Consider the following 26,125-nt stretch of genomic DNA (forward strand, 5'->3'; position numbering starts at 1 on the left):
CTTTAGTTTTCGCTGTATGGACCAGGACATTCATCACCATAAGCGACGGCAGTGATGACTGGCTGCTTTCGAAGGGTAACCTAAAAGCTGTTCGCCAATTTAGACAACTCATTGGGACAGGCACGGACTGGCACCACTGCAAAATTATGTACAGATCGCTCTGTGTAGTCTGTATTGCGCGACCCAAGTCAATCGACATTATGCCCTCTCCCGAGGGAATTTGTACAAGCTTGTCGTCTTCTGCCGCTTGGACATGGTCTATGGGCGTAGGCTCCCGACACAAATTTATGCGAAACATATCTATTGGCCGCAACTTACACCAGTTCTGGTGAAAGTGATAATAATTTGGTCAATTTCACACCGGGGTGACACTCCCGCACCAAAAAGCCCTCAGTTGCCTCTAACGATACTCTTGGCCTGCGACGGCCAATATCTTTTTAACGTTCTGGAGATTAATAGGGCATTAATCTGATACTCACACAGAGCTCTTGCAGAGCTTTCCACTTGGAGTCCAACGGTGTCAAGCCGCTTGGGGTCTCTCGACCGAGTGTCTCGACCAAGGTCTTCAGGTTGTGGACCTCCTGAGTGAACCGGTTGAGAAGAGCAGGGTCGGAGAAGATGTCGACACGGGGCGGGCGCGCCACCGGCGGGATGGGAGCGGGGGTAGAGAGTGCGCGCGCCGCCATCACGGAACTTCGCGCCACATTTTTCTCGGCCATCGGAGGCACTTTGATTTCCGGCGTCAGCGGCTTCTGTTCGATTGTAAAGTCGATGTCGGCGAGCAGATCGAACGCTGTCGGTTCATCTCGAGTTTCTTTCGAAGATGGTTCACCTCGAGTCTCTCTTGAAGATGGCACATCTGCATCGTTATTGGTTTTCATGGCGCTAAGTTCTTTAGGGTTTTCACTGGACACAGAAACTGGAAGAATGAAATAAAATACTTTGATATTGATATGATAGGATTTATTTATCTATAAAATACAATATAATATTTTTATGAAATTAAATGAAGCGTATCGCGTGCAGCTCTGAGCATCGTCAATCTAACAAGCTGATAGTCTTACCTTGTTCGGCCGGCTGCGAGCCAGCGCTGACGGGCACGGAGTGGGGAGCCGTGTTGCTGCTGTGGCCGGGGGCGACTGCGTGCTCTGGATTAGACTCATAGCCGAGGGTCATTGGGGTAATAGAGACGGGAGCGGATTCTTGACTGAGCACACTAGTTTGCTCGTTGCTGGCATAATAGTTCGTGGGTATTTGGGAAATAGAGACGGGAGCGGATTCTTGACTGAGTACACTAGCTTGTTCGTTACTGGCATAATAGTTCGTTGGTATTTGGGACATAGAGACGGGAGCGGATTCTTGACTGAGTACACTAGCTTGTTCGTTACTGGCATAATAGTTCGTTGGTATTTGGGACATAGAGACGGGAGCGGATTCTTGACTGAGTACACTAGGTTGCTCGTTACTGGCATAATAGTTCGTGGGTATTTGGGAAATAGAGACGGGAGCGGATTCTTGACTGAGTACACTAGCTTGTTCGTTACTGGCATAATAGTTCGTTGGTATTTGGGACATAGAGACGGGAGCGGATTCTTGACTGAGTACACTAGGTTGCTCGTTACTGGCATAATAGTTCGTGGGTATTTGGGACATAGAGACGGGAGCGGATTCTTGACTGAGTACACTAGGTTGCTCGTTACTGGCATAATAGTTCGTGGGTATTTGGGAAATAGAGACGGGAGCGGATTCTTGACTGAGTACACTAGCTTGTTCGTTACTGGCATAATAGTTCGTTGGTATTTGGGACATAGAGACGGGAGCGGATTCTTGACTGAGTACACTAGGTTGCTCGTTACTGGCATAATAGTTCGTGGGTATTTGGGACATAGAGACGGGAGCGGATTCTTGACTGAGTACACTAGGTTGCTCGTTACTGGCATAATAGTTCGTGGGTATTTGGGAAATAGAGACGGGAGCGGATTCTTGACTGAGTACACTAGGTTGTTCGTTACTGGAATAATAGTTCGTGGGTATTTGGGAAGCCGGAGCAAATGCGTCAGATACCACAGCTCCGGGATGATATCCTGAAAATTGTTGTGGGGCACCTGAGTGCTCAATTCTGTCGGTATAGTTCGACGACTGTTCAGGGACAGGGGCAAGCGTGTTGGAATACCCGGTGTCTGAGAAAGAACTGTCCGGCGGTCGGAAGGTCGGCGCCGCGGATTGAACGGTGTCATAGGTGCCCGCGCTGGTGTAGAGGCCGGCGGACCAGGCCGCGGCCTGCGCGGTGCCCGCCTGCGAGTTGTGCGAGCCGTAGTCGTAGTCGTAGCTGCCGGTGGCGCTGTTGAACATGTACCCGGGGTGGTTCTGGTACGACTGCACGTAGCCCTGGGGGTGCCGCTCCGGCTGGTACACGGCTCCTCCGCCGTATCCGTAATACGAGCTCAGCGCCTCGCCCTTCGTGTGCGATTTGATCGGCTTGTCAATCGCGTCCAGCCGAGCCAGCGACGGGTCCACGTAGGCAGTGTTCGCGGGGATCCCGTAGTGACCGGAACTGGCGTCGGAGACCAAAGTCGTGGAACTCTCCCCGCTGGCGAGTATGAAACCTTGCGGGGTAACGTCATACCCGACGCCCTCGGAGTACCGTGGATTAATCTCGTAGGAATTGGCGACACTCGGTATCGAAGTCATGTCTGCACCCGCAGCTCCATATGAGTCATAAGGGGCGCCGGCACTGGAGCTGGCGGTGTGCGCGGCGTGCGGCGCGCGGCTGTACGTGTGCGTGTGGCGGCAGGCGGCCGGCGCCGGGGGCTGGCCGCTGAAGTACGTGTGCGCGTAGGGCCCGTCCGGGGCCAGCTGCAGCTGCGCGAGCCCCGCGCCCAGCTCGGGCACGCCGGCCGCCGGGTACTGAGGAACGGCAGCGTAGCCGTAGGTTGGTGTCTCCTGGGGTGAGTTGAAAGGCTTCACGGAGTAGTCGTATTGGTTCGAAGTGTCCGTATAGGCCGGCGCGCGGGACGAAGGCGGTACATACGCATTTGGGAAGGCCGCGGGAGAAGTCACTCCGTCGAAGCTGCTTCGCGCGGGCTCCGTCGCTAAAGGGCATATAATTATTTATTTATTCAGAAACAGAATAGTCGTAAATCAAATGAATATAATAAATTGTTCTTTTAACTTAAAGAAATAACATGAAAAACAAGTGTATTGTGTGTAGGATGATATGACAAGGAAGATGAGTAACGAGAAGGAGATGAAAAACAAGTGTTGTGTGTGTAGGATGAGATGATAAAAAGATGGGTAACGAGAAGTAGGTACCTATAGGATCTACCGGAAGTGCTACTAAGAGATCGAGATTACTGAGTACCTTACAGTATGGGAGAAAGTAGCTTACTGTTGAATTACTAAAATAATTTCCTTATAATATAACATAAAAAAGATTTTATGATAGTGACACCGGTAGGTTTGATACAAGTTAATGTAGAATATAGTTATAATAGAACGGTATTGGATTTATACCTCATAAAAAAGGGCTCAACCAGCATGCTGGGAAGGCAATGGCTGGCAGAATTAAGCATTAATATTCCTAAAATAGGAGTTTGCAAGAACGTGAGATAAAGCGACGTATTCAGTTGGGATGGGGGGCTTTCGGCAAACTTTCAGACGTGTTCAGAGACAAACAAGTGCCTTTAAACACACATTGTTAGAGTGCGTCTTATCTGTAATGGTTTATGGAGCCGAGACTTGGACGCTGACTCGGCAGCTTGTCCACCGACTACAAGTCTCCTAAAGGGCTATGGAAAGAGCTATGTTGCGGATTTCTCTACGCGATCACATTAGGAACACCGAAATCCGCAAGAGAACGGGACTAAATGACGTTTCAAAAACCATAGCCCCTAGGAAGTGGAAGTGGAAGTGGGCGGGCCATATTTGTCGTAGGTCCGACAGAAGATGGAGTAAAAAGTTGTTGAAGTGCAGACCAAGAAAGGGGTTCAGGAATGTTGGGAGACAGCCAGCAAAATGGACGGACGATTTGATGCGAGCGGCTGGGAAGGACTGGATGCAGAAAACTCAGGACCGCACAAAATCGTCTAAAATGGAAGAGACCTTTACTCAGCATTGGGTAGATCAAGGTTGAAGAAGTATTTTATATTTCTAAAATCACGTTAAACAGCCTAAACCCAGTGCTGGATTCTGACGTCACTAAAATTCTTAACTATGTTCCAGATACAGTGATATTTTCAAAAATAAGCTGGGTGTTTTCAAGGGCGGAACGCGCCGGTATCATCGTTGCCACTCCGACTGGGCCACCCCGCTGGTAATTGTACATAAGCGGGGCGGCACATCAATTCATAATTATCCAAATCTTTAGAGTTTTCTTGAGTGTTAATACCGCCAATATTTGTCGACTCTGAGAGTCTCGTGCCAGAGTTTGGCGAGTCAGCATTTCCTGAGGATGCCGAGGCAAAACACGTGTCGAATTGTTTGAAGACAAATATTGGCGGATTAACACTCAAGAAAACTCAAAACCATTGGATTTTTTAGTATTGTTTGTGGTTAGTAGCATAAATTTTAGTCGCAAAATGTTGTTCTAGTTACCCACATACTTACAATATTATTTTTATAATAATATCTATAAAAAATGTATTATTGGTGGTTTGTTGGATTGTATTTCTTTGCATTCATGTGTTCGTGGACATCGTGAAGCAAACCAAAACCGGTGGTTTCCTCTGTAATATATGTGTGTAGCGCAGACGTAAATGACAGTTAATATAATAGCATTGCATTACCTTCGGAGCCGACCGGTGGCGGGCGGGCCGACGTGGGGTACACGTGCTCGGGGTAACACTCCGCGCTCGGCTCCGTCGAGGCTGCCGATCACATATCAACTGTATATACCGTCATAACGAGGACACCGGACAACGGGGTCGTGGATTACAAACTTACCTTGCTGCGGTACGTTCTTGGAGAGGTTTCTGTTCTTCATGTAGGGGAGGTAGTCCTTTAGTTTGGGCGCAACATTCGCCGGGGTCACTGTTTGCGTTGAAGGTGCCTGCGAGTGAGGCCGCACGGTCTCCGAGCTGACTGATGAGCCTGCGACGGACATAGTGCACGTTAATACATCAACCATTCAAGAGTTACAAGTACGATAGACGTTGTCTGGGATCCAGTATTCTATGATCAGTCACATCACTTGGCGGTGCGTTGACCTGAATCCTGCCGACAAATTCCACCTTAGTAAGATACGCGACAGACTTGGACATCATGCTCACACTGCGTCTTTCAAGGAACTTCGTACACGTTCAACCAAACTATGAAATGAGGTTGCTAGCGCGATATTTTCAGGACCATACGACACGGCTATAAAAAAAGATCGGCAACACTCCTGTGATTCCTGTGGTATTGCAATAGTGTGGGTGCCGGATGGCGGTATTCAATTGACATCAGGTAAGTGTGCGCTTATATGTCCGCCTCATACAAAAAAAAGATGCATTGGTCTACCTTTGTAGAAATGGTCAACTGGGTATCATCAAGGGTACATGAGAGAGATACTGTGGTATAGAATTTCATAGGTGCAATTTAACCGCATACAATACTCGCGTAAAACCCTGGAAATGCTGCGCCATTTAGCAGCTCAAATCAGGTATGAGGTTTATGTATATGGTTCCTTACAGATAGTAGTCCAATTTCAACTCGGAACCAATCCTCCAGGGGGTTCTAGCAATTTAGGTTAGCTCAGTTGGATACAATACATCAATTAACACAAAAATATGATCTCTTTCTAGCCAGCAATTTATCATGCGGAAACTACATTCAGTTCAAACTGTCAACGACTTACCAACCTTACGAGAAGAAGCCAAACGTGAAACGGCGAGAACAACTGCTTCCCTCTAACTTGCATTAAATGGTAAGTCATGTGTTTGCACTACTAAGAAATAATTAATTTCAATTGCGGTGGAAGCCCTGTGCTGGTCTAGAGTTCACCTCTATCTAGCGCAAAAAAGAATGCTGGGAGAGTTTCTTGCACCACTTCTTCTATCTCAGAGCGCCATTTGTTTCCGAAGCGGTAGTAGTATCTAGTATATTTGAAATGACATCAAAAAGAATTCTAAAGAAATAAATTTTGAGAAAATAAATGCCTTTATCGACCGCCATGATACGCTCGCGCTCCTCTCGCTGCAGCGTGCAAGCCGCCCGCAGCCGGTCCCGCAGTGCGCCCAGGTTGTGCGCAAGCTTGCGGTAGAACTCGAGCCCTTTGCTGGTCTTGGCGACCAGCTCCTCGTGCGTGTCGTACGACGTTATCAGAGCTGCAGCAGACATCGATATGTTACGATACAACATGAACAACCAGCGATGCGCAGAATGCTACGAACATGTGTTTAAAATTATTGCGTACAAATGTACCTACTCGAGGGAGACCAGTTATTTGATGTAAAGTGAAGCATAATTATCTTTTAAAATACAACTATGCCTTATCATAAACCCGAAATTAAGTGTGTGTATTACACATTTGATATATAAATGTGTGAGTGTGGCGAAATCAGTTTCCATAGTAAAATGACATAATGCCACTTCAACAAATTTTTTCTGTTATGTGAGTTGATTAGTAATGTAATGCCAACACAATTGAGAGGTTTCAATTATTTCAGTCACGCGGTTACTCGTTACCTAAAGTAGTGGTGTTTTTATGTTGCTCCGCGAAGAATAATCTTAAAGTGATAAAATAAGTGGACTTTAAGCGTACAACAATACAGTGCTAAAAGGTATTATTAATAATTGAAAAGTATTGGTATATTATACTCGGATTAGTGCAAAAACGGCTCAAATAACAATAGCACATTATAATTAATTATAAACACCTCAAAAAGTACGTGAATACAAGCAGTGACATTCTAGTCAAACCAGTTCTGAACGGCTGCAAGCAGTGAGACGTGAATCATCAGTCAGTGCTGCACGTAAATAACACGGTGCTGCGTTTACTACTACTCGCCTGTTTAGTACGTTTACACCCTTACACTAATCTACTTGCCTATTTTTTTTTGTCACCTAATATGTACAAGTGTATGCGATGTGGTGCTGAGTTCCGGGATGGAGTCCAATGCTCCTTATGGCATGGGCGTTTTGACTTTCCTTGTGCTGGTATCACCGAGGGTGGCTACCGTAAGCTGGGTGAAGGTAGAAGAAACAGTTGGAAGTGCGTGAATTGTAGGAGTGCCGGAGCTGCCAGCCCCCTCCCATCTTCAACCGAAAAGCAACCGCTGCTCCTGAAATCACCTACACCAGCTGATATTGATAGCATTACCGTCGAGTTGAAGCGCCTGTCTGCTCAGATGGAATCCCTACCGTCGCTAATCGCTAGCATCAAAGCTATACAGGCTGATATCGCAGATATCAAAAACATGAAAGCAGACATTGCCGAGCTAAAGCTACTTAAACCAGAGCTTTGCGAAGTGAAGACTTCTTTAGAGTTTGCCCAGAATTCAGTGGAGTCTCTAACATGTAGTTTCACGGAGGTCAACAAAGAAGTGAAAGGTTTAATAAAGGCTAAGGAAGACATTCAAGCGTTGCAACAGCGGTTTGCGAATCTTGAAATCTCTATGCATGAAACGGAGCAACGATCTAGGATGAACAATATAGAAATAAAGGGTGTCCCTATGCGTCCATCTGAAAATCTTTGAGGTCTTTGACAAACTAGGGAGCCATATTGGATGCATCATCCCCAATGAGCAAATAAACTACATTTCAAGAGTCCCTATGCGCAATGACAAGCATAATAAGAACATTATAGTTTCGGTGCATAACAGATACCTAAAAGATGACTTCGTTGCTGCAGCAAAGAAGCGTACATTGATACCCACCGACCTGGGCCTACAGGGTGTAAACAGGGTTTACGTGAACGATCACCTCACGTATACAAATAAGATGCTCTTAAATAAAGCAAAGAGGCTAGGTAAGGAGCGGGATTTTTCCTACATCTGGGTCAAGGGGTGCAAAATATTTGCTCGAAAAAACCCTACTTCTCATATTATATCAATTGCATCAGAATCAGATCTCAAAAAGATTTCATAATCAAATTAGTTGTAAGCTATAGTTTTATAAAGTTTCAGCTTGTGATTTTTTCTACTAATAATCCCTTTAATCGTATTGTAAGTTTCAGAAGGGCCGATTTGCCAGCAGTACATTACTATGCTTACTTACGTGCCATGCGCACGTGCAGATTTTCCCTCAAATTGCAAATAATATCATATTTTTTTGGTCGGCCAGCCTTACATCTCTGCTTTTCTCCCATTGTGCCTATAGTAGACACTAATGATTTAATTAAATTAGTTTCTTTATTTTATTACTTATATTTTTGTGGTTTTATGGACTGTTTCTTGCGCTTTATTCTGTCATTTAATTTTCTAACTATTCTGTACCTATGCAATATTTGTTATAATGATGGTCAAAATCTACTATCAAAACGTACGTGGTTTACGTACTAAAACATCGGCTTTCTATCGAAACATTTGCTTAAATACTTATGATATTGTGTGTTTGACAGAAACTTGGTTAATTGATGGAGTGCATGACAGTGAACTCTTTGATGATCGCTACGTTGTTTATAGACGTGACCGTAACTATGGTAAGACCAAGCAAACTTGGGGGGGTGGGGTATTAATCGCGGTAATAAGAGAGCTGGCTTCCGAATGTCGCAGTGACTGGTGCTCGAATGTTGAGGATATATGGGTGACGCTGACATTGCAATGCCGTAAGCCTGTAATTAAGTATAAATTGCATTTATGTACTGCTTATTTTTGTAACCAAATTTCAGGTAACTCATTACCTGTACAATTAATATCCTTTTCGGAACACCTTACCGATCCTGTTTTAAATAACCCATACAATAAGTTTATATTACTAGGAGATTTCAATATGCCGAACCTAAGGTGGAATCAATGTAATGAAAATTCGTCCTATACTGTTTTTAATGTACAAGGCCCACACCAAGTAGAATTTTTTGATAATATTAATTTAAGTAACTTATCGCAATATAACCACATACCTAACGTAAATGACAGAATATTAGATTTAATTTTTTGTAATAGTGAAGTATTTGTCTCGTCCTGTCCTAACCCCCTAGTACCTGAAGACCAGCATCACCCAGCTCTCTGCATTTTAGCCGACTTTGTGCAGCTTCATACTTTAAGACCTCGACCCTATACAAAGTTTTTATATAATTCGGGTGATTATGACTCAATTATATCAAAGCTGAGTGTAATTGATTGGCATCTCGAACTATCCCATTCCTATAGATCCCTTGAACAAGCGGTGACCTTTTTCTATGGCATCTTAAACGACTTAAAAAATCAGTATATACCCTCAAAAATAATTACCCCGTCACGTAAATATCCTCCTTGGTATAAAAAGCCACTCATTAAAATTCTAAAAGAGAAATACAAATTCCATTTTAAATACAAGATGTACGGTAACAGATCAGACTTCAATTCCTTTATAACTCTCAGGGAACGTGGTAAAGCCTTAGAAAAGAACATGTTCTCAGATTATATTTCCAGTATAGAAAAAAATATCTGCACAAACCCAAGAGCTTTTTGGTCATACATAAAATCTAAAAACCACAATAGCTCATTGCCTGCGGTTTTACGCTTTGGGGAGCGCTCCTCAGACCATGGGGAAGACATTTGCAATATGTTTAATGATTACTTCTATTCCAATTTCCTAGATAATAATTATAATGACTACTCTTCACATGAAATTGCAAATAACAATTTTACAGCAGATATTCATGATGTTGAAATTTTGCCCCAGGAATTGTATAAATTATTAAAATCACTCAATCTAGCCAAATCTGCTGGCCCAGATAACATCCCTGCAGTGTTTGTTGTAAATTGTGCCAGGAGTCTTGTCATTCCCCTCACCTTGTTGTTCAAACGCTCTCTATCAGAGGGAGTGGTACCTAAAATTTGGAAAACGGCTTTCATTACTCCGATACACAAAAAAGGCCCTAAAGATATAGTTACAAATTATAGACCTATATCTAAATTATGCTTATTTGCCAAAATTTTAGAGAGAGTTGTTTATAAGCAATTATATGATTGCTTAAAACACACTTTTAGCTCAGAGCAACATGGTTTCTTGAAAGGACGATCCACTGTTTCAAACCTTATTATTTGTAGCGACTATCTGGCTGTCCATATGTCAGAACCTTCACAAGTTGATGTCATATATACGGATTACAGTAAATGTTTCGATAGAATTGACCACTTACTATTACTGCGTAAGTTGCAGTCTGTTGGTATACGTGGTAATCTGTTCAGATGGTTTACATCATATGTACAAAACAGATGCCAGACCGTCGTACTACAAGGCTACGCATCGTCAACAATCCTGATCCCATCAGGAGTTCCTCAAGGATCACTTCTAGGTCCCCTTCTTTTTAATATATTTATAAACGATATTTCTTCATGCTTTCTTAATTCAAAAATATTATTATATGCTGACGATATGAAGATACTATCTCCTATCAGATCACTTGAATGTGCACAACACCTTCAGGATGATCTCGATAGATTTGAAAATTATTGCTTAGAAAATAAATTAGATTTAAATGTTAATAAATGTTATATAACTTCATATACTAGAAAATCTACTCCTATCACATTCAATTATAGATTAAAATATTCGTTTCTAAAAAGAGTCCACTCGATTCGCGACCTAGGAATTGTATTTGATAATAAATTAATTTTTGACGATCACATTAACTCGATCATATGTAAGGCATCGAAATCCTTAGGTTTTATCTTACGTATGTCTTCAGAATTTAAATCCATTAAAGCCATAAAAATATTATACTGTGCATATGTTAAAAGTCACTTAGAATACGCCTCACAAGTGTGGAACCCCGTCTACAATATATACAATAGACGTATTGAAGCGTTACAAAAACGGTTTCTGCGTCATCTTCAATTTAAAATAAAAGCATATCTTCCGAAGTACAATCAGCGCTGTCAAAAATTCCATATTCTGCCATTGGAAGAGAGGAGACGTATAGCCGATCTCATTTACTTAATTAATATAGCGAGGGGTTCGGACGACTGTCCTGAACTGCTCGCGCACATTGGTCTTCAGGTTCCGTTTGCTTCACTCCGGAGACCATGCTGCCTGCATGTTCCCGGAGCTAGAACTAATTATAGACAAAATAGTTATCTACTGCGGGCTGGTCAGTCTTTCAACGACTTGTCTAAGATATTAGACCTGGATTTGTTCACCACTCCAATTAAGCAGGTAAAACAGCTCCTTACCGAGAACTTTTTCAATCAGGTGTAATTGTAAATTTGAGTTATTTTGTTAATTTATTTTTGTCTCTTTATCATTTTATATAATTTTCGTATTTGTTGTCCACTTAACTCTTACATCATATATCGATTTCTATCTGTGAAAACTTTTAATTGTCCTTCTGTAATTATGTATGTAACTTATATTTTTTAACCTAGCTGTAAGTTTTCCAAAAAATGTAAAATAAAAATATAAAATAAAAAAAATCTCATTTGACTTTTCAACTGTCAACATTATCCATTTGTAAAGATGATAGTAATTTAATTTTGAACGGAAACGTCATGACTGTTAAATAAACTGTAAAATAAATGGATGTGAGAGTTGGCAGAGCGAGGGCATATCTCGTGATACGTCCGAAAATTAGGATGAGTGATTTATACATATCTGTGGGTTTGATTTACATTTAGGTACTGTTGGTGCTTATAGACTACGCTTACATCTCAGAAGCTGGGATAACCAAAAAAAGTGTAAGTATACTTTTTTATAATTAACAATTGCATCTAATCAAATTTTAACGATTCTAGCATCGGCATGTTGTAAGAGTACTAAGATTGTGCCAGATTTTAATTCTTCAGAAGCTTTGACGATTAATAATAGAGGTATTCGATAAAAAAAGGTTAAATGAGCGTGCAAAAGTCTATGAATGGGATGAAAGGACCGTAGTACATTACGCCATGCAGAAATTATCAGGTTTAGCTAAGATCTATTATGAAAGCCAGAACTCAATATTGTATACTTGGTAGAAGTAGCAACTAATATTACTAAATGCTTTTCCGTGTAAACCAAACAACGTTCAGATGTTTGAGGATATATTAGCGAGTAGAGTAGAAGTGAGTAGGATTAGAAATAATGAACCAGTTCAAAACTTTACGAATCCGAGCGATCCGCATGCTGGTCGGAGGCAGACTAGCCCTCCTATAGCAAACTACCAACTACCACGTCTTTGCAGTCTGACCAACAGTCGTAAAACCGTTAGGAATGAATTATAGTGAATACTTACCAACTTACAAATCGAGTTGAAACGACAAAGCTAGGTTTTTTAGCATTGAACGCACAAACCTTAATGTTGAAATAGGCTACACTTAGCTGGCCTTAATCCAAACTTAGATTGCAAAGTACAATCTTGACCTCGCTGCACCCTTAACGACTTTTATAATATCAGGTTTCCATCACCATTCTGTTTTCACTGTCTGCGTTCCTAAGGAATCTGCTGTCACCGTTTCATCAATGTTGTGTTAATGCAGAAACGGAATCCATCATAGCTTTAGAGAAAGCTGAATTATTTTTCGCCTTACTTAGAGAACCAATTAAAGAAACAATCGGATTGGGCGCTACAATACCGTTGATGACGGCGTCTCGCTTGCGTAGCACGTCGGTCAGCAGGCGGCGCGAGTCTCCGTACGCGGCGTAAAGCGTCGTCAGCCGGTTGATGATGTTCTCCTGCGCCGCCAGGTTTTGCTCTATAACCTTCACCTGTTACATGTAAGTACAGACGGTTAAGCTCACTGCACGCGGTAGCTACGGCGAAGGCTAACGGGTCGCCGGTCGCCGTGTTACTATCAATATTTTTTTTCTAATTTGTTAAAAAAAATGAAGCGTAATTGCACAATCAGTATTTTTAGATTACTTGGTTGATGTGCTGGATACTTTTAAATAAATATATTGTTTCTATCTCGGCAACACTATACTAAAGTAACCACAGTAGGTATACAGTTTATCGAACATAATATATAATTAGAGTGAGATAGAGGAAATTTTTAATCTGTAACTTTTATGTAGCAGTTAATTAATTAATCTAGCCTATGACAATCTCCTTTTTTACTTGGACATTGTGAAACAGCCCCTTAAACTTTTATTTAAAAAATTTGTACGTTGTTGGTCTGGTGTCTGTTTGTAAATTTGAAATAACCGTTTTTTACTACATGTATATGAATATATATACACCAAAATAATATTTTAAAATTTTTGTCTGTCGGTCTGTTTGTTCCGGCTAATCTCTGAAATGGCTGGACCGTTTTGATGGGACTTTTATTGGCAGGTAGCTGATGTAATAAGGAGTACCTTAGGCTACGTTTATTTAAAAAAAAAAGTTAGAACAATTAAGTAATGTTGCAATGTCTAAAATACGGTTTAACTCTAAAAATAATTTATATGGCAAAACAACAATTGCCAGTTCAGCTAGTATGACTTAAATAAAAAACAAAAAATATGTTCTGAACGAAATAATATTATGATAATTAGTGGTATAAAAGGCATTTATTTTCATGTATGTCATCATATATGTCAAAATTGATTCCTTTAGAACTCTTTTTGATGTCATTTCTAATATACTAGATACTACTACCGCTTCGGAAACAAATAGCGCTCTGAGCATTATTTTTTTGCGCTCTTTTTAATAAAAAAATACAATATCTATAATATGTAATAATATGTCATTGCTATTGCTATAAAATAATCATAATCTAGTCCCAGGCTGTCCGATCACTTAGATATTTAGCTGTGGAGTAGTAGGATTTACGACAGACCCATTTTCTAATAAAACATTTAAATTTATTTATAAAGAATGCCTGAACAGTGGCTGGAACCTTATAATAAAAGTGTATACATTTTTCCTTTAAGCTATTATGTATCTTATGAAGTCTACTAGAATTAATCACAAGCAATTCCTTATTTCTAGTGTTATAATAATGAAAATCACTATTAAGAGCAAAAAGGTGATGATTTTTGTGAATGTATATTAAATTTTTATAAATGTACTGACAATAAACAGTCATAGTATTTATTTCTTTAATTTTTTCTTTGAGAGACTGTCTATAACCAAGTTGATATATTGCTCGAACAGCTTCTTCTTTTGCAGAGCAAACACTATATCAATGTCAGCAGCATGACCCCACAGTAAAATACCGTACGTCATGATGCTGTGAAAATAACTGAAGTACACTAATCTAGCGGCCGCAACATTCGTGTACTCTCTAATCTTTCTAATGACATATGCCGCATAGCTGAGTCTATCTGATAGTTGGGCAATATGTGGACCCCACTGAAGCTTTTTGTCTAACGTGATACCCAAGAAGACCGTTGTGTCCCGAAGTTCCAATCTCTGGTCATTTATAAGTACGTCGGTTTGTACCTCTTTTTTTTATGGAATAGGAGGACAAACGAGCGTATGGGTCACCTGTTGTTAAGTGATCACCGCCGCCCATACTCTCTTGCAACACCAGAGGAATCACAGGAGCGTTGCCGGCCTTTAAGGAAGGTGTACGCGCTTTTTTTGAAGGTACCCATGTCGTATCGTCCCGGAAACACCGCACAAGGAAGTTCATTCCACAGCTTTGTAGTACGTGGAAGAAAGCTCCTTGTAAACCGCACTGTGGAGGACCGCCACACATTCAGATGGTGAGGATGATATCCTAACTTGTGGCGTGTCGTGCGAAGGTGAATTAGGTGAAACAGCTCTTCGGAACATTCCCCGTGATAAATGCGGTAGAAGACACACAATGAAGCGACGTCTCTACGCAACGCCAAGTGATCCAGCCGTTCACAGAGTACTGGGTCCCCGACAATTCGAGCTGCTCTGCGTTGCACGCGGTCAAATGGATCGAGCTGATACTGGGGTGCGCCAGACCAGAGATGACAGCAATACTCCATGTGTGGCCGGACCTGCGCTTTGTACAGCGCTAGAATGTGGGCCGGCTTGAAGTATTGCCGTGCTCTATTAATGACGCCCAGTTTCTTTGAAGCCAATTTGGCTTTGCCCTCCAGATGGCCACGGAATTGGCAATCGCTCGAGATTTCGAGACCCAGTATTCCGATACTAGGCGAGGCTTTTAGGGAAGTGTTGTCGAAGAGCGGTGATGCGACAAATGGGGTTTTTTTAGTGGTAAACGCGCAAATTTTAGTCTTCTGGGGGTTAAATTGGACAAGGTTCAATTTACCCCATTCCGCGACCTTCTCAAGAGACGACCTGTATGCTGCGCCCAGTGAGGAAGCTGGAGGTCCACTTGCACAAGCTCTCGGGAAGCCCAAATGATGGAAGTTTAGAGAGGAGCGCCTTGTGCCATACACGATCAAAGGCCTTCGCTATATCCAGGCTAACTGCCAGGCCTTCCCCCTTGCTTTCAATAGCCGCAGCCCATCTATGTGTTAGGTATACCAGAAGATCACCTGCCGACCGACCATGGCGAAAGCCGTATTGTCGGTCGTTAATCAACTGGTGACCCTCTAGGTATACCAAGAGCTGACGGCTAATTATGCTCTCCATGATTTTGGAGAGCAGAGAGGTAATAGCAATAGGCCTGTAGTTTGCCGGATCCGAACTGTCTCCTTTTTTTTGGATCGGATGGACAAGGGCCGACTTCCATGAGTCAGGGACTACGCCTTTGGAATAAGAGTGCCGGAAATAAACGCGTTAGCACCGGCGTCAACTCAGGGGCACACGTTCTAAGCACGATTGGAGAAATGCCATCCGGCCCGCTCGACTTCCTGACGTCCAACGAAAACAGAGCTCGCCTAACAGTTTTCTGTCTGAACTGTACTTCAGGCATAGAGCTCTGACACCGCGGGATGGTCGGCGGTGTTTTTCCGTTGTCGTCAAGAGTCGAGTTGGAGGCGAAAAGAGCGCACAGGAGATCGGCTTTCTCTTTTGCCGTATGGCCATGAAGTTACCAAGAGCAGCTTTCGACAACGACCAGAACTTGCGTGTTCCGGTCGGGTAACTGGAAAGATGCTCGCCGATTTTGACGACGTGTTTTGACTTTACACGGGCGATTTGTCGCTTAAAAAATCTGGAAGCACGGTTGTATTTCCTCTTAAGAACTATGCAGTTCGGATCCTTTGTGCCCAACCCAAGTTCGATACGCCTGTTTTCACCTCCGCTGTGTTTGGTGTAATGAACCGTAAACACTTTGTTTTTTTACTGTTTAAGTGCAGATTATTCGTCTCAAACCAACGCACTATCTTTGAGGGTGCATTGTTTACCTCGTCATCAATATCTGCACGTCGCTTTAGTTTCAAAATAAGTGAAGTATCATTAGCAAACAATACAATCTCATGGCTATCATCTACTACAAACGGTAGATCGTTAATATATATAAGAAACAAGAAAGGACCGAGAATAGAACCCTGCGGAACACTTATTCCCACAGGTTTACCCGAAGACCGTTTGCCATTTACATCAACTATCTGAACTCTTTCGCATAAATATGATTTTAATCGATTTAGGGCTCTATTTTTTTACTCTATAATGCTTTAGTTTCAGGAGTCAAGTTTCATGGTGGACGCAGTCAAATGCTTAGGACATATCACAAAAAATGCCCAATGCATCCTGTAACTCTTCCCAGGCGTCAAAGATGTGCTCAATAAGTTTAGTACCCGAATAAATTGTTTATGTGCCCCTAGTGAAACCAAATTGATTTTTGTTCAATAATTTACAAAAATGCATTTTTAACAGCTGAAGCAAGTAATTCAAAAATTTTACTAAAAACAGGCAGCACTGAAATAGGCCTGAAATTAGCAGGGTCAAAAGAACTGCCCGATTTAAACAAAGGTGTATAATTTTGCTGTATTTCATGAAGTCAGGGAACACACCCTCATCTATGCATTCGTTAAATATAATTCTAATTCAGGTGATATAATGTCAAGTATGTATTTTACAATATTAGTCGAATAGGTCCTATAAGTCCTTTGTATTTTTGAGGTTAATTAATTTGAAGATTAATTTTAGTATATCGCTACCTTAAACATACTTAAACTTCAAATCAATGGATGAAGGTCTTTGGTCGTGATAATTGGGATTTCGGAGAAGTATTTATCAAATTCATCTGCAACGGTACGTAGTTGCGTAGTTTGGTACGTAGATAAAAAGAAATGAAATTCTAAGAAACCCTGTAATGGTTAACTAACTAAATTAGTTGTACAAGTAGTATTACCCGCGGCGTGTGTCGCTCCAGGTGGTCGCGGAACAGACGGTCGCGCGGCGCGTCGGGCTCCGCCAGCAGCGCGCGCGTGACGTCATCGTCCCGGAGCTCGCGCCGCAGCTCCGCCAGCAGGGCGGCGCGCTGCGTCTGCATCTCGCGCGCCTTGTCGGCCACGCGCCGCGTCTCGCGCATGGTGCTGCGGTCCAGGCCCTCTGCCGCGCAGGACATGAACATGTCATGAAAATTACTATAAATATTACCAGAAACTGTGGAAAGTTCAACAAACTCCTTCATAGATAAGTCCACTGGAACCTGGCGGGCAAAACCTATCTTCAATGAAAATGTTAAAGTTATTTGATACATATTTATTAGCTGCCAAAATTCGATTATCTAAAAATTGTTTGCATCTGTAGCCGTTTTGAAAGTTACAGATATTTTGTTTCTACCTACATTTTTATACCATCTCAGCAGATGTAGTGTGTATGGAGTAGTTGAACAAATTTGATAGGCTCTTATGGTAAAGCCCGAAGAGGGATCATGATTGCGGGAAATAAGTATTAATAAAGGACCTTTATATAGTGCCATATATTCTTTAATACCAACTACTAAGGTTGGATGATTGTAAACATTTTGAATTTAGGCAGAAGTAAATCCGTATCAGTAATTGCTTTTTTGGCTATAGCACTGTCTATAGAGCTAGCCTCTGGCGCTGTTTCGAACCGGCAAGTACAGGAATGATCGGTGGATCCGGAGGTTATGGAGTAGAAATTTCCATAACGGAGAAATTAGAGAAGAGCTGTTTAACCTGTTTCTTCATCCCAAGTTAGGATTACATCCCCACCATCTGGATGTGTGGCGGTCCTCCACAGTGCGGTTTTCAAGGAGCTTCCTTCCACGTACTACAAAGCTGTGGAATGAACTTCCTTGTGCGGTGTTTCCGGGAAGATACGACATTTGTACCTTCAAAAAAAGCGCATACACCAACCCTGATCACTTAACACCAGATGACCCGGACTCTCGTTTGTCAGTCCTATTCAATAAAAGAAAGTTAGTTGAATTAGTAAGAAAGGCAGTAATCTATGTTAAACTGTCTCACCGACGTGGTCCAGGCCGGGGATGTGCGCGGCCAACTCCTGCAGCGGGCGGGCCAGCAGGCGCAGGTTGGCCAGGTGCAGCGCGCACGCCTTGTGCAGCACGAGGTTGCTGTCCGAGGTGCGAGCGTGCGCCTCCCCGTACTTGTGCAGCTCGCGGGCCAGCTCCGTCTGCACCAGCGACGGCGGCCGAGGACCCGTCGCCTGCTGGTACTGCCTCTCCAGGGCCGCCTCTTCCTGCAGTACCGACCTCGTTAACTAAACCCTGGCTTTCATAATTATACTTGATAGGAGGGGCGTGCATTGGTTTTCCACCAACGTAGGAATGAAGATAAACATAGTTGCGCTTTAGTCCGACAGCGCTAGGTTTTGAGGTCAAATTATTGAAGTTGTTTGTGTTTCGCGTATAGTTTCGGGACCATTTGGTCAACCTAATATTTTAGTTTGTGTCACTCACAAGTACCTAATATCTATTTTTTTTTCTTTTTAAATAATTTCTATGTAACGGAGCCGCTCCTAATATGCGCTTGTAAAACTGCCTACCAAAGGTTTAGCCAAGCAACAACAAGCCTGCAAAGGTAAAACCTTAGTAAAACTTAATGGGTGGGTGTTTAATGCAAGTTTGGTTATAGAATAATAGAATCAAAATAAACTGAATTAAGTATTACACTATATAATTACTATATAATTTTAATTTAGGTTTTTATTGAGGCAGGCTATGCCTATTTGCCCTTATTGAATGCACGCCCCTGCTTGATAGGCATCGTAAACATCGATTTTGAAAAAAATTAAAATGACAATTTTGTGGTTTTATAATGCCACTATCATAAACTTATTCACTTGCATGATAATATGAGTAGGCGTATCTGAACGAAAAGTGACCCTTTAGGGGAACACTTTACTACCACTCCCGATTCGCGGTAAAAGCACTGAGGGGTTTAGCTAATTAAACCAGCCTTGTACTATCAAAAATTTTATTACTAATTGAACTATAATTATTTTACATACTAGACATTTTGCGAAAATTATTAATAGTGCGTTTTAAGAACTAACTAATTTTACATACCGCCACCTATGATGAACTTATAGAACTAATCACAACGATCAAGCGATCTGTCGTGAACATACCGCCCACCAAGGACATTTATTGAGGAAATGTCCTTATTATCCTAAATCTACCCACCTTGAGCGAGGGTTTTAAATTTAAACAAAATGAAAATAAACAATGTAAACAATATGAACTTAAAACATTTCCTACAATTTTTACACAAAACATTTGATCTATACTATAATACTAATAATAACTTAAATCCCTATAAAAATACAAAAATATTGCAAATCATTGCTTCCTTAATAAAATACATAATTTGTTAACAGGTCTCTTAATTACAGTTTTCTTAACTAAAATACTAACAACTCTAGTAATCTGATCTTGACCTGGATGTTTGTCTATAATTTTACCCATCATCCACCGCGTTGGTGGAAGACCATCCTCTTTTATAAGGACTATATCACCTATATTCAGTGCAGGAATTCTGGCCTTCCATTTATACCGGTTCATTAAACCCGTTAAATATTCCTTTGACCAGCGATCCCAAAAAGTCTGTAGCATTCTTTGAACAAATTGCCACCTTGTTAAAGAACTCACATTAGAGTCCAAGTAATTACAGGCATCAGGTACACTAATCAAAGGTCCGCCGATTAAAAAATGACCCGGCGTTAGAGGTGTAGGATCGTTAGGGTCTGATGTATCAACCGTGATTGGCCTCGAATTTAAGCAAGCTTCTACTTGCGCAAGAAAAGTACTCATTTCTTCATATGTGAGTGTAGATTCTCCAATAACTCGCTTCAGATGCAACTTCGTGGATTTCACTCCGGCTTCCCAAAGTCCTCCAAAGTTAGGGCTGTGCGGAGGAATGAAATGCCACTCAGTACCATTTGCTTCTAACTGTTCACCCATTGACGAAAGAACGGACTGAAGCTCTCGGGAAGCTCCTACAAAGGTCGTACCATTGTCACTCCAAAGCTTTGCACAGTTACCTCGCCTTGAAATGAAACGCCTGAAGGCAGCTAGAAACGCTTGCGTGCTCATGTCACTTACAACTTCTAAGTGAATTGCACGAGTTGCCATACAAATGAATAAACATATGAAGCCTTTGTACGAATGGTGGCCTCGGCCCTTGGTTGTCTTTATATTTATCGGACCAGCATAATCCACACCACTGTGCAAAATGGTCTCGCTGGTGTGCAGCGAACTGTTGGGAGGGAACCCATTAATGGAGACTGGGTGCTGGCTCTTTGTCTTACACATTTTACGCATTTTCTTACGTGCTGCTTGACTATATTTCTTATCCCTATAATCCAATACCCTGTTCTCAAATAATTAATCATTAACTGAGGTCCTCCATGTAAAGTTTTGATATGAGCGTTGGCAATTATCAAGTGAGTTAAATGACTAGATTTGGGTAAAACAATTGGATGTTTCGTTCGATCTTCTAGTTGTGACATTTCAAGTCTACCTCGACTTCTAATTATACCCCTAGGATCAAGGTAAAGACAAAGTGATTTTAATTTACTATTATTCGTTTCTATATAACCCTTGTTCTGTAATTGTAAATATTCTTTTGTAAATATATCCATTTGTGTTTTCTTAATGCCACATTCTAATGATTCATCCAATTCAAACCATTGTAATTATTGTTTTTTATTTGCTCTCTCACGATAACCCTTTAAAGATCGTCGACAGTATGCAATAACCCTTATTAATCTTTGTAAAGAAGAAAATCGCTCAAAAATTGTAGTCTCTGATTCAGGTACAACAGCAACAGCAAACGCCTTAACACTTTCTTCCAAATCTGTGTTCACTTCTTTAACCCTTTTGTATACTATGGATTTCTCCTTGAGAAACGATGGTCCTGAAAACCATATCCGACTATCCATTAGCATATTTGGTAATATCCCTCTTGAAGCACAATCTGCTGGGTTTTCTTTTGTCGAAATATGAAACCATTGACACGGTTCTGTTAAAGACAAAATCTCTGATGTGCGATTGGCTACAAACGTTTTCCATTTACTTGGATTACTGTTTATCCAAGCTAACACCACTGTGGAATCGGTCCAAGCTCTAATATTATATTTAGAAATATTTAATACGGTTGCTGCTTCTGAAAGAAGTTTCGATACAAGTAGCGCACCGCATAATTCTAAGCGTGGGATGCTAATTTGTTTAACGGGTGCAACTCTAGTTTTTGCATCTAGCAACGACACGTGTACTTTGCCTTCTGGATCAATACTTCGTATGTAAACTACGGCCGCATAAGCAGTTTTGGACGCGTCACTAAAACCATGAAGCTCCAGCTTATCTTGCAATCTTGTACCAAGTCATCGAGGAATCTGCACCCTGGTTAGTAGTGACAACTGTTCACGATAAGTATCCCATTCCTTTACTAATTCTATATTGAGGTTGTCATCCCAACCTACTCCTGCCAGCCACAACTTTTGTATAAAAACCTTAGCCACAACCACACTAGGCGCTAACCAGCCTAATGGATCGAACAAACGAGCTATCTGAGAAATAATTGTTCTTTTAGTTACAGGTGCAGAAGAAGACATCGAGAGATTCACCGAGTATTGGAAGCTGTCTTCGTTGCGATTCCAGGTAAGTCCTAAGATTTTTATTTTACTATCTTGCGTAATGGTTAAATATTCTTTTTCATTTGTTATGTGCGTATCAAGTAGGGTTTGTTCTATATTTTCATTTCTTTCAATTGATCTTATCCTTTCTAATATTTCGTTATTATTACTGTTCCTTTTTTGTAATGAAAATCCGCCCTTTCCTAATAATGTTTTTATTTCCGAGTAAATTCGAATACCCTCATGAACACTTTCTGACCCTGTCATTAAATCATCCATATAAAAACAATTTAAAACTTTATCTGAGGCGAGAGGATAATTTGCTCCCTCGTCATATGCAACTTGATGTAGCGTCCTAACTGCTTGGTGTGGCGCAGACGCTGTTCCAAAGGTAACAGTAATAAGTTCAAAATCTTGAATATTTTTATCAGGACTATCGCGCCAAAGGATCCGCTGAAACATTGCATCATCCTCTGATATAAGGACTTGACGGTACATCTTAATAATGTCCGCTACTAATCCAATAGGATGTAATCAATCATTAATTATCGGATTAATCGTAAATAAAAATAAAATAAAATAAATAAATAATCTCCATCTTAAAACAGTGTGTCTAAGATCTGCTTGCAACGTGGGTCCAATCATTAGAGTATCATTCAAAGATACTCCATTGCTATTTTTCTCAGATGCGTTGAACACCACACGCACCTTGGTCGTACTTTTATCGTCTCTTATGACAGCGTGATGAGGTAAATATACTGCTTCATTCCTTTTGTTATCATTGTCTTTAACCTTTCTCATATGTCCTAACTGCAAATATTCATTTATAACTTCGGTATATTTTTCTTTCAAATCCTTGTTCTTTTCTAATCTTCTCTCTAATGATTTAAATCTTTTTTCAGCTATTGCACGTGAATTTCCAGCTGTGCAAGGAGGATCTTCGTCACGAAACGGTAACTTTACTATATATCTGCCACAAGCATTCCTCGTTGTGGTTTTAGTATAAAACTCTTCACATTTCATTTCTTCTGGTGAGAGTAACTTCTTTGTACTATGTTGCTCTTCTATTTCCCAAAACCTTTTCAACATATCGTCGTCTTCATCTTGAATATGTAAATGCATTGCTCTTATATTGTTTGATCTGTCACTTTCAGAATCGACAACCCCTGATAGTACCCAACCGAAGGTAGTGTTCTGGGCGATTAGAGTTCTCGATGGATTTTTCAATATACCTTCCTGAATAATACTAGCGTAAGCGTCAGCACCCAATAGGACATTTATCTTATTGGGTGTGTTGAATTCAGGGTCTGCAAGACTACGACCGCTTAAACTTAACCAGTCGAAGATATTTGAACTAAGATCTTTCTCTGGTAAGCAAGCAGTAATACTTTTTAATACATAAGCATTCAGTCTTAGGATGTATTCTGAATTTAACCGTGATTTAATCGTTAAATGTACCATATGTTTAATCATGGTTGACGTATGTCCTAGACCAGAGACAGAGCCCGTAATTGGGACCTTCTTCAGTCTTAAAAGTTGAACTGTGGCCTCTGTTATAAAACAGGCCTGTGACCCTTGGTCAAGTAAAGCGCGAACAGTTTGGTAGTAGCCCATCCTTGACTCAGCTTTTATAAGCGCTGTGGCTAATAAAACCTGTCTTGGTTTCGAAACCTTACCTGTAGAAAAGCATGAAACTATGGGATCAGTACTTATAGGTGAATTAGTACTATCCTTATCATGTTTCTTCATAGTGTTAGAATCTTTACGAACAGCCTCTCCTGAAGGATGTAGTAAAGAATGATGCCGCCTTTGACAAAGTCTACATGTAGTAGGCTTCTTGCATTCATACACTATATGATTGCTGCCCAGACAATTAAAGCATATTTTATTTTTTGCTACAAAATCGCGCCTTTTTTCGTAAGTTTGTTTAGCAAATCTTTTGCAAAAACAGAGCTTATGTGCTTCTGTGCAAAACTCGCAACTTACGTTTGGCCTCGATGCTATCAACGCTCGTGGCTTGTGGGCTGCTATAATATTATCCTGATACCCTAATGTTCTTTTTGGTTCTACACACTCTAACGCACGAAAGCGGTTCTCAATAAAACCTTTAAATTGTTCAAAAGATGGCAATTCACTCTGAGAATTATTATTTGTTATATTCAACTCCCATTGCTTTCGTGTTTCAGAATCTAACTTAAATGTAATTATATGTATGATAATAACGTCCCATGAACTAACATCAATATTCAAATTTTTCAGTGCATTTAAACAATCACATGTCGTGTCTAAAAGTTCTTTTAAAGCTGCAGCGGATTCGACATTCATTCGTTTTATACCAAACAATCTCTGTAGAATACAATTACACAAATACCTTTTATTGCTGTATCTCTTAACTAATAGTTCCCAACACTGATCATAATTTGCTTCAGTGATTGGTGTATGTCTTATCAATTGCTCTGCTTCACCAGTCAAGTGACTTTTTAAATAGTGCAATTTTTGCACATTGTCCAAGGTGTCATTTTTATGCACCAACGACTTAAAAAGATCAGAAAACGTTGTCCATTCGGAATACTTTCCGGAAAAGGTTACAAATTTTTGGTAACTTAACCAGTGAATTAGAAGTTGGCCTATTAGAACTAGATTCTCTTACTACATTAAATTTACAAAACGTAGACTTCAATAAACTTTTATAAGTGACATAAATATCCTCTGTAGTATCGTATATTTCACGTACCTTTTTTTCTACAACATCAAATTCGAAACTTTCATATAATTTAGAACTAGTCTCCGAAAACCTTTCCCAATCTTTTTCAAGCAATTCTTGTTTTGTTTCAATATACTCTCTGGTTATTCTATCCTTTGGACTTTTTTTTAAATTAACTAACCCTTTGTTAATGACATTTTGCAAATTTTTTAACATATTTACGGAACCCTCCATTTTACTACTAAATAACTAATACGAATAAATATATTTAATATAAAAACTTTAAATTTATAACCAACAGTAGTAGAGTATATTGTATAACTGCTCTTAATTAGGTATAACTATACACACAAAATCACACTCAACCTTTAACTCAGTTACAAAATCTTAACTTTATAAAATTAAGTTCAATATTTTATGATCTAAGTCACTAAAATACAAAGTCTTTTGTCATATTAAACTTTAAAATTCTGCAAGTGTTTCTAAATAAAGTAGTACTAAAAATCTATTGTGCATACAAGATTCTAAGTCTAACATGCACACAAGTTAATCACTTTAAATTCTATGTTGAACTTTTATTTTCAGAAATTTAATAAGTCCAAATATAATCTTATTTGTTATATCTTCATTATTAAGAACAAAATATTCTTGAAAGGCACAAGTCTAAAGTTTCAAAGTAAGTGTTCATATAAATAAAGTTCAAAATTGCTTGATTAAAATATCACCCTAATGTTTCAATTAAATATTTGTTAAAGGTTCATTGTACTGACGTTTCACAACACTCACTCACTATATCCAAGAATGATGAACACCACCCTGCGATTATTACTTAGCTGTCCTGGCTGCTTTGATCCGCCCTAGGCCGCCTTTTCCGCCGCCCAGTTCGTACTTCTACTCCGCCCTAAGCTGCTGCTATCACCGCCCAAGTCGCACTGCTTCTCCGCCCTAGGCTGCTGCTGTCACCGCCCAAGTTGCACTGCTTCTCCGCCCAAGGCTACTACTCCGCCCTAGGCTGCTGCTCTCACCACCCAAGTTGCACTGGTTCTCCGCCCAAGGCTGCTCCTCTCGCTGCCCCGGTTGTACTGCTCCTCCGCCCTTGACTGGTTTACTTTTCCGCCCAATGGATAAACTGCTTGGCTTACTAGTACGATATACCGTCTGATCCGGCACGAATATGACCATTTTATGATCAAAAAGTGACCCTTTAGGGGAACACTTTACTACCACTCCCGATTCGCGGTAAAAGCACTGAGGGGTTTAGCTAATTAAACCAGCCTTGTACTATCAAAAATTTTATTACTAATTGAACTATAATTATTTTACATACTAGACATTTTGCGAAAATTATTAATAGTGCGTTTTAAGAACTAACTAATTTTACATACCGCCACCTATGATGAACTTATAGAACTAATCACAACGATCAAGCGATCTGTCGTGAACAGTATCAAAAT

At 40.7% G+C, this 26,125-nt stretch overlaps 1 protein-coding gene across 3 annotated transcripts in view; it reads right to left on the reverse strand.

The window, feature by feature from the left end:
• Positions 1–26,125, reverse strand: part of LOC126967072 (tyrosine-protein phosphatase non-receptor type 23) — a 50,335-nt gene that overhangs the window by 10,689 nt on the left and 13,521 nt on the right. For 2 of the 3 annotated variants that reach the window (XM_050811445.1, XM_050811446.1), the window contains exons 8-15: positions 18,340–18,571; positions 17,256–17,455; positions 12,669–12,801; positions 6,135–6,302; positions 4,942–5,088; positions 4,785–4,865; positions 1,065–3,092; positions 480–919 (exon numbers count right to left, since the gene is read on the reverse strand). In XM_050811445.1, the coding sequence (XP_050667402.1) occupies positions 480–919; positions 1,065–3,092; positions 4,785–4,865; positions 4,942–5,088; positions 6,135–6,302; positions 12,669–12,801; positions 17,256–17,455; positions 18,340–18,571 (3,429 nt within the window). Of the gene's footprint in view, positions 1–479; positions 920–941; positions 3,093–4,784; positions 4,866–4,941; positions 5,089–6,134; positions 6,303–12,668; positions 12,802–17,255; positions 17,456–18,339; positions 18,572–26,125 lie in introns of those variants that run through there. The other variant, XM_050811447.1, reaches the window with a different exon arrangement.

Source organism: Leptidea sinapis, chromosome 12 (assembly GCF_905404315.1).
Source record: "Leptidea sinapis chromosome 12, ilLepSina1.1, whole genome shotgun sequence".
Classification (NCBI taxonomy): domain Eukaryota; kingdom Metazoa; phylum Arthropoda; class Insecta; order Lepidoptera; family Pieridae; genus Leptidea; species Leptidea sinapis.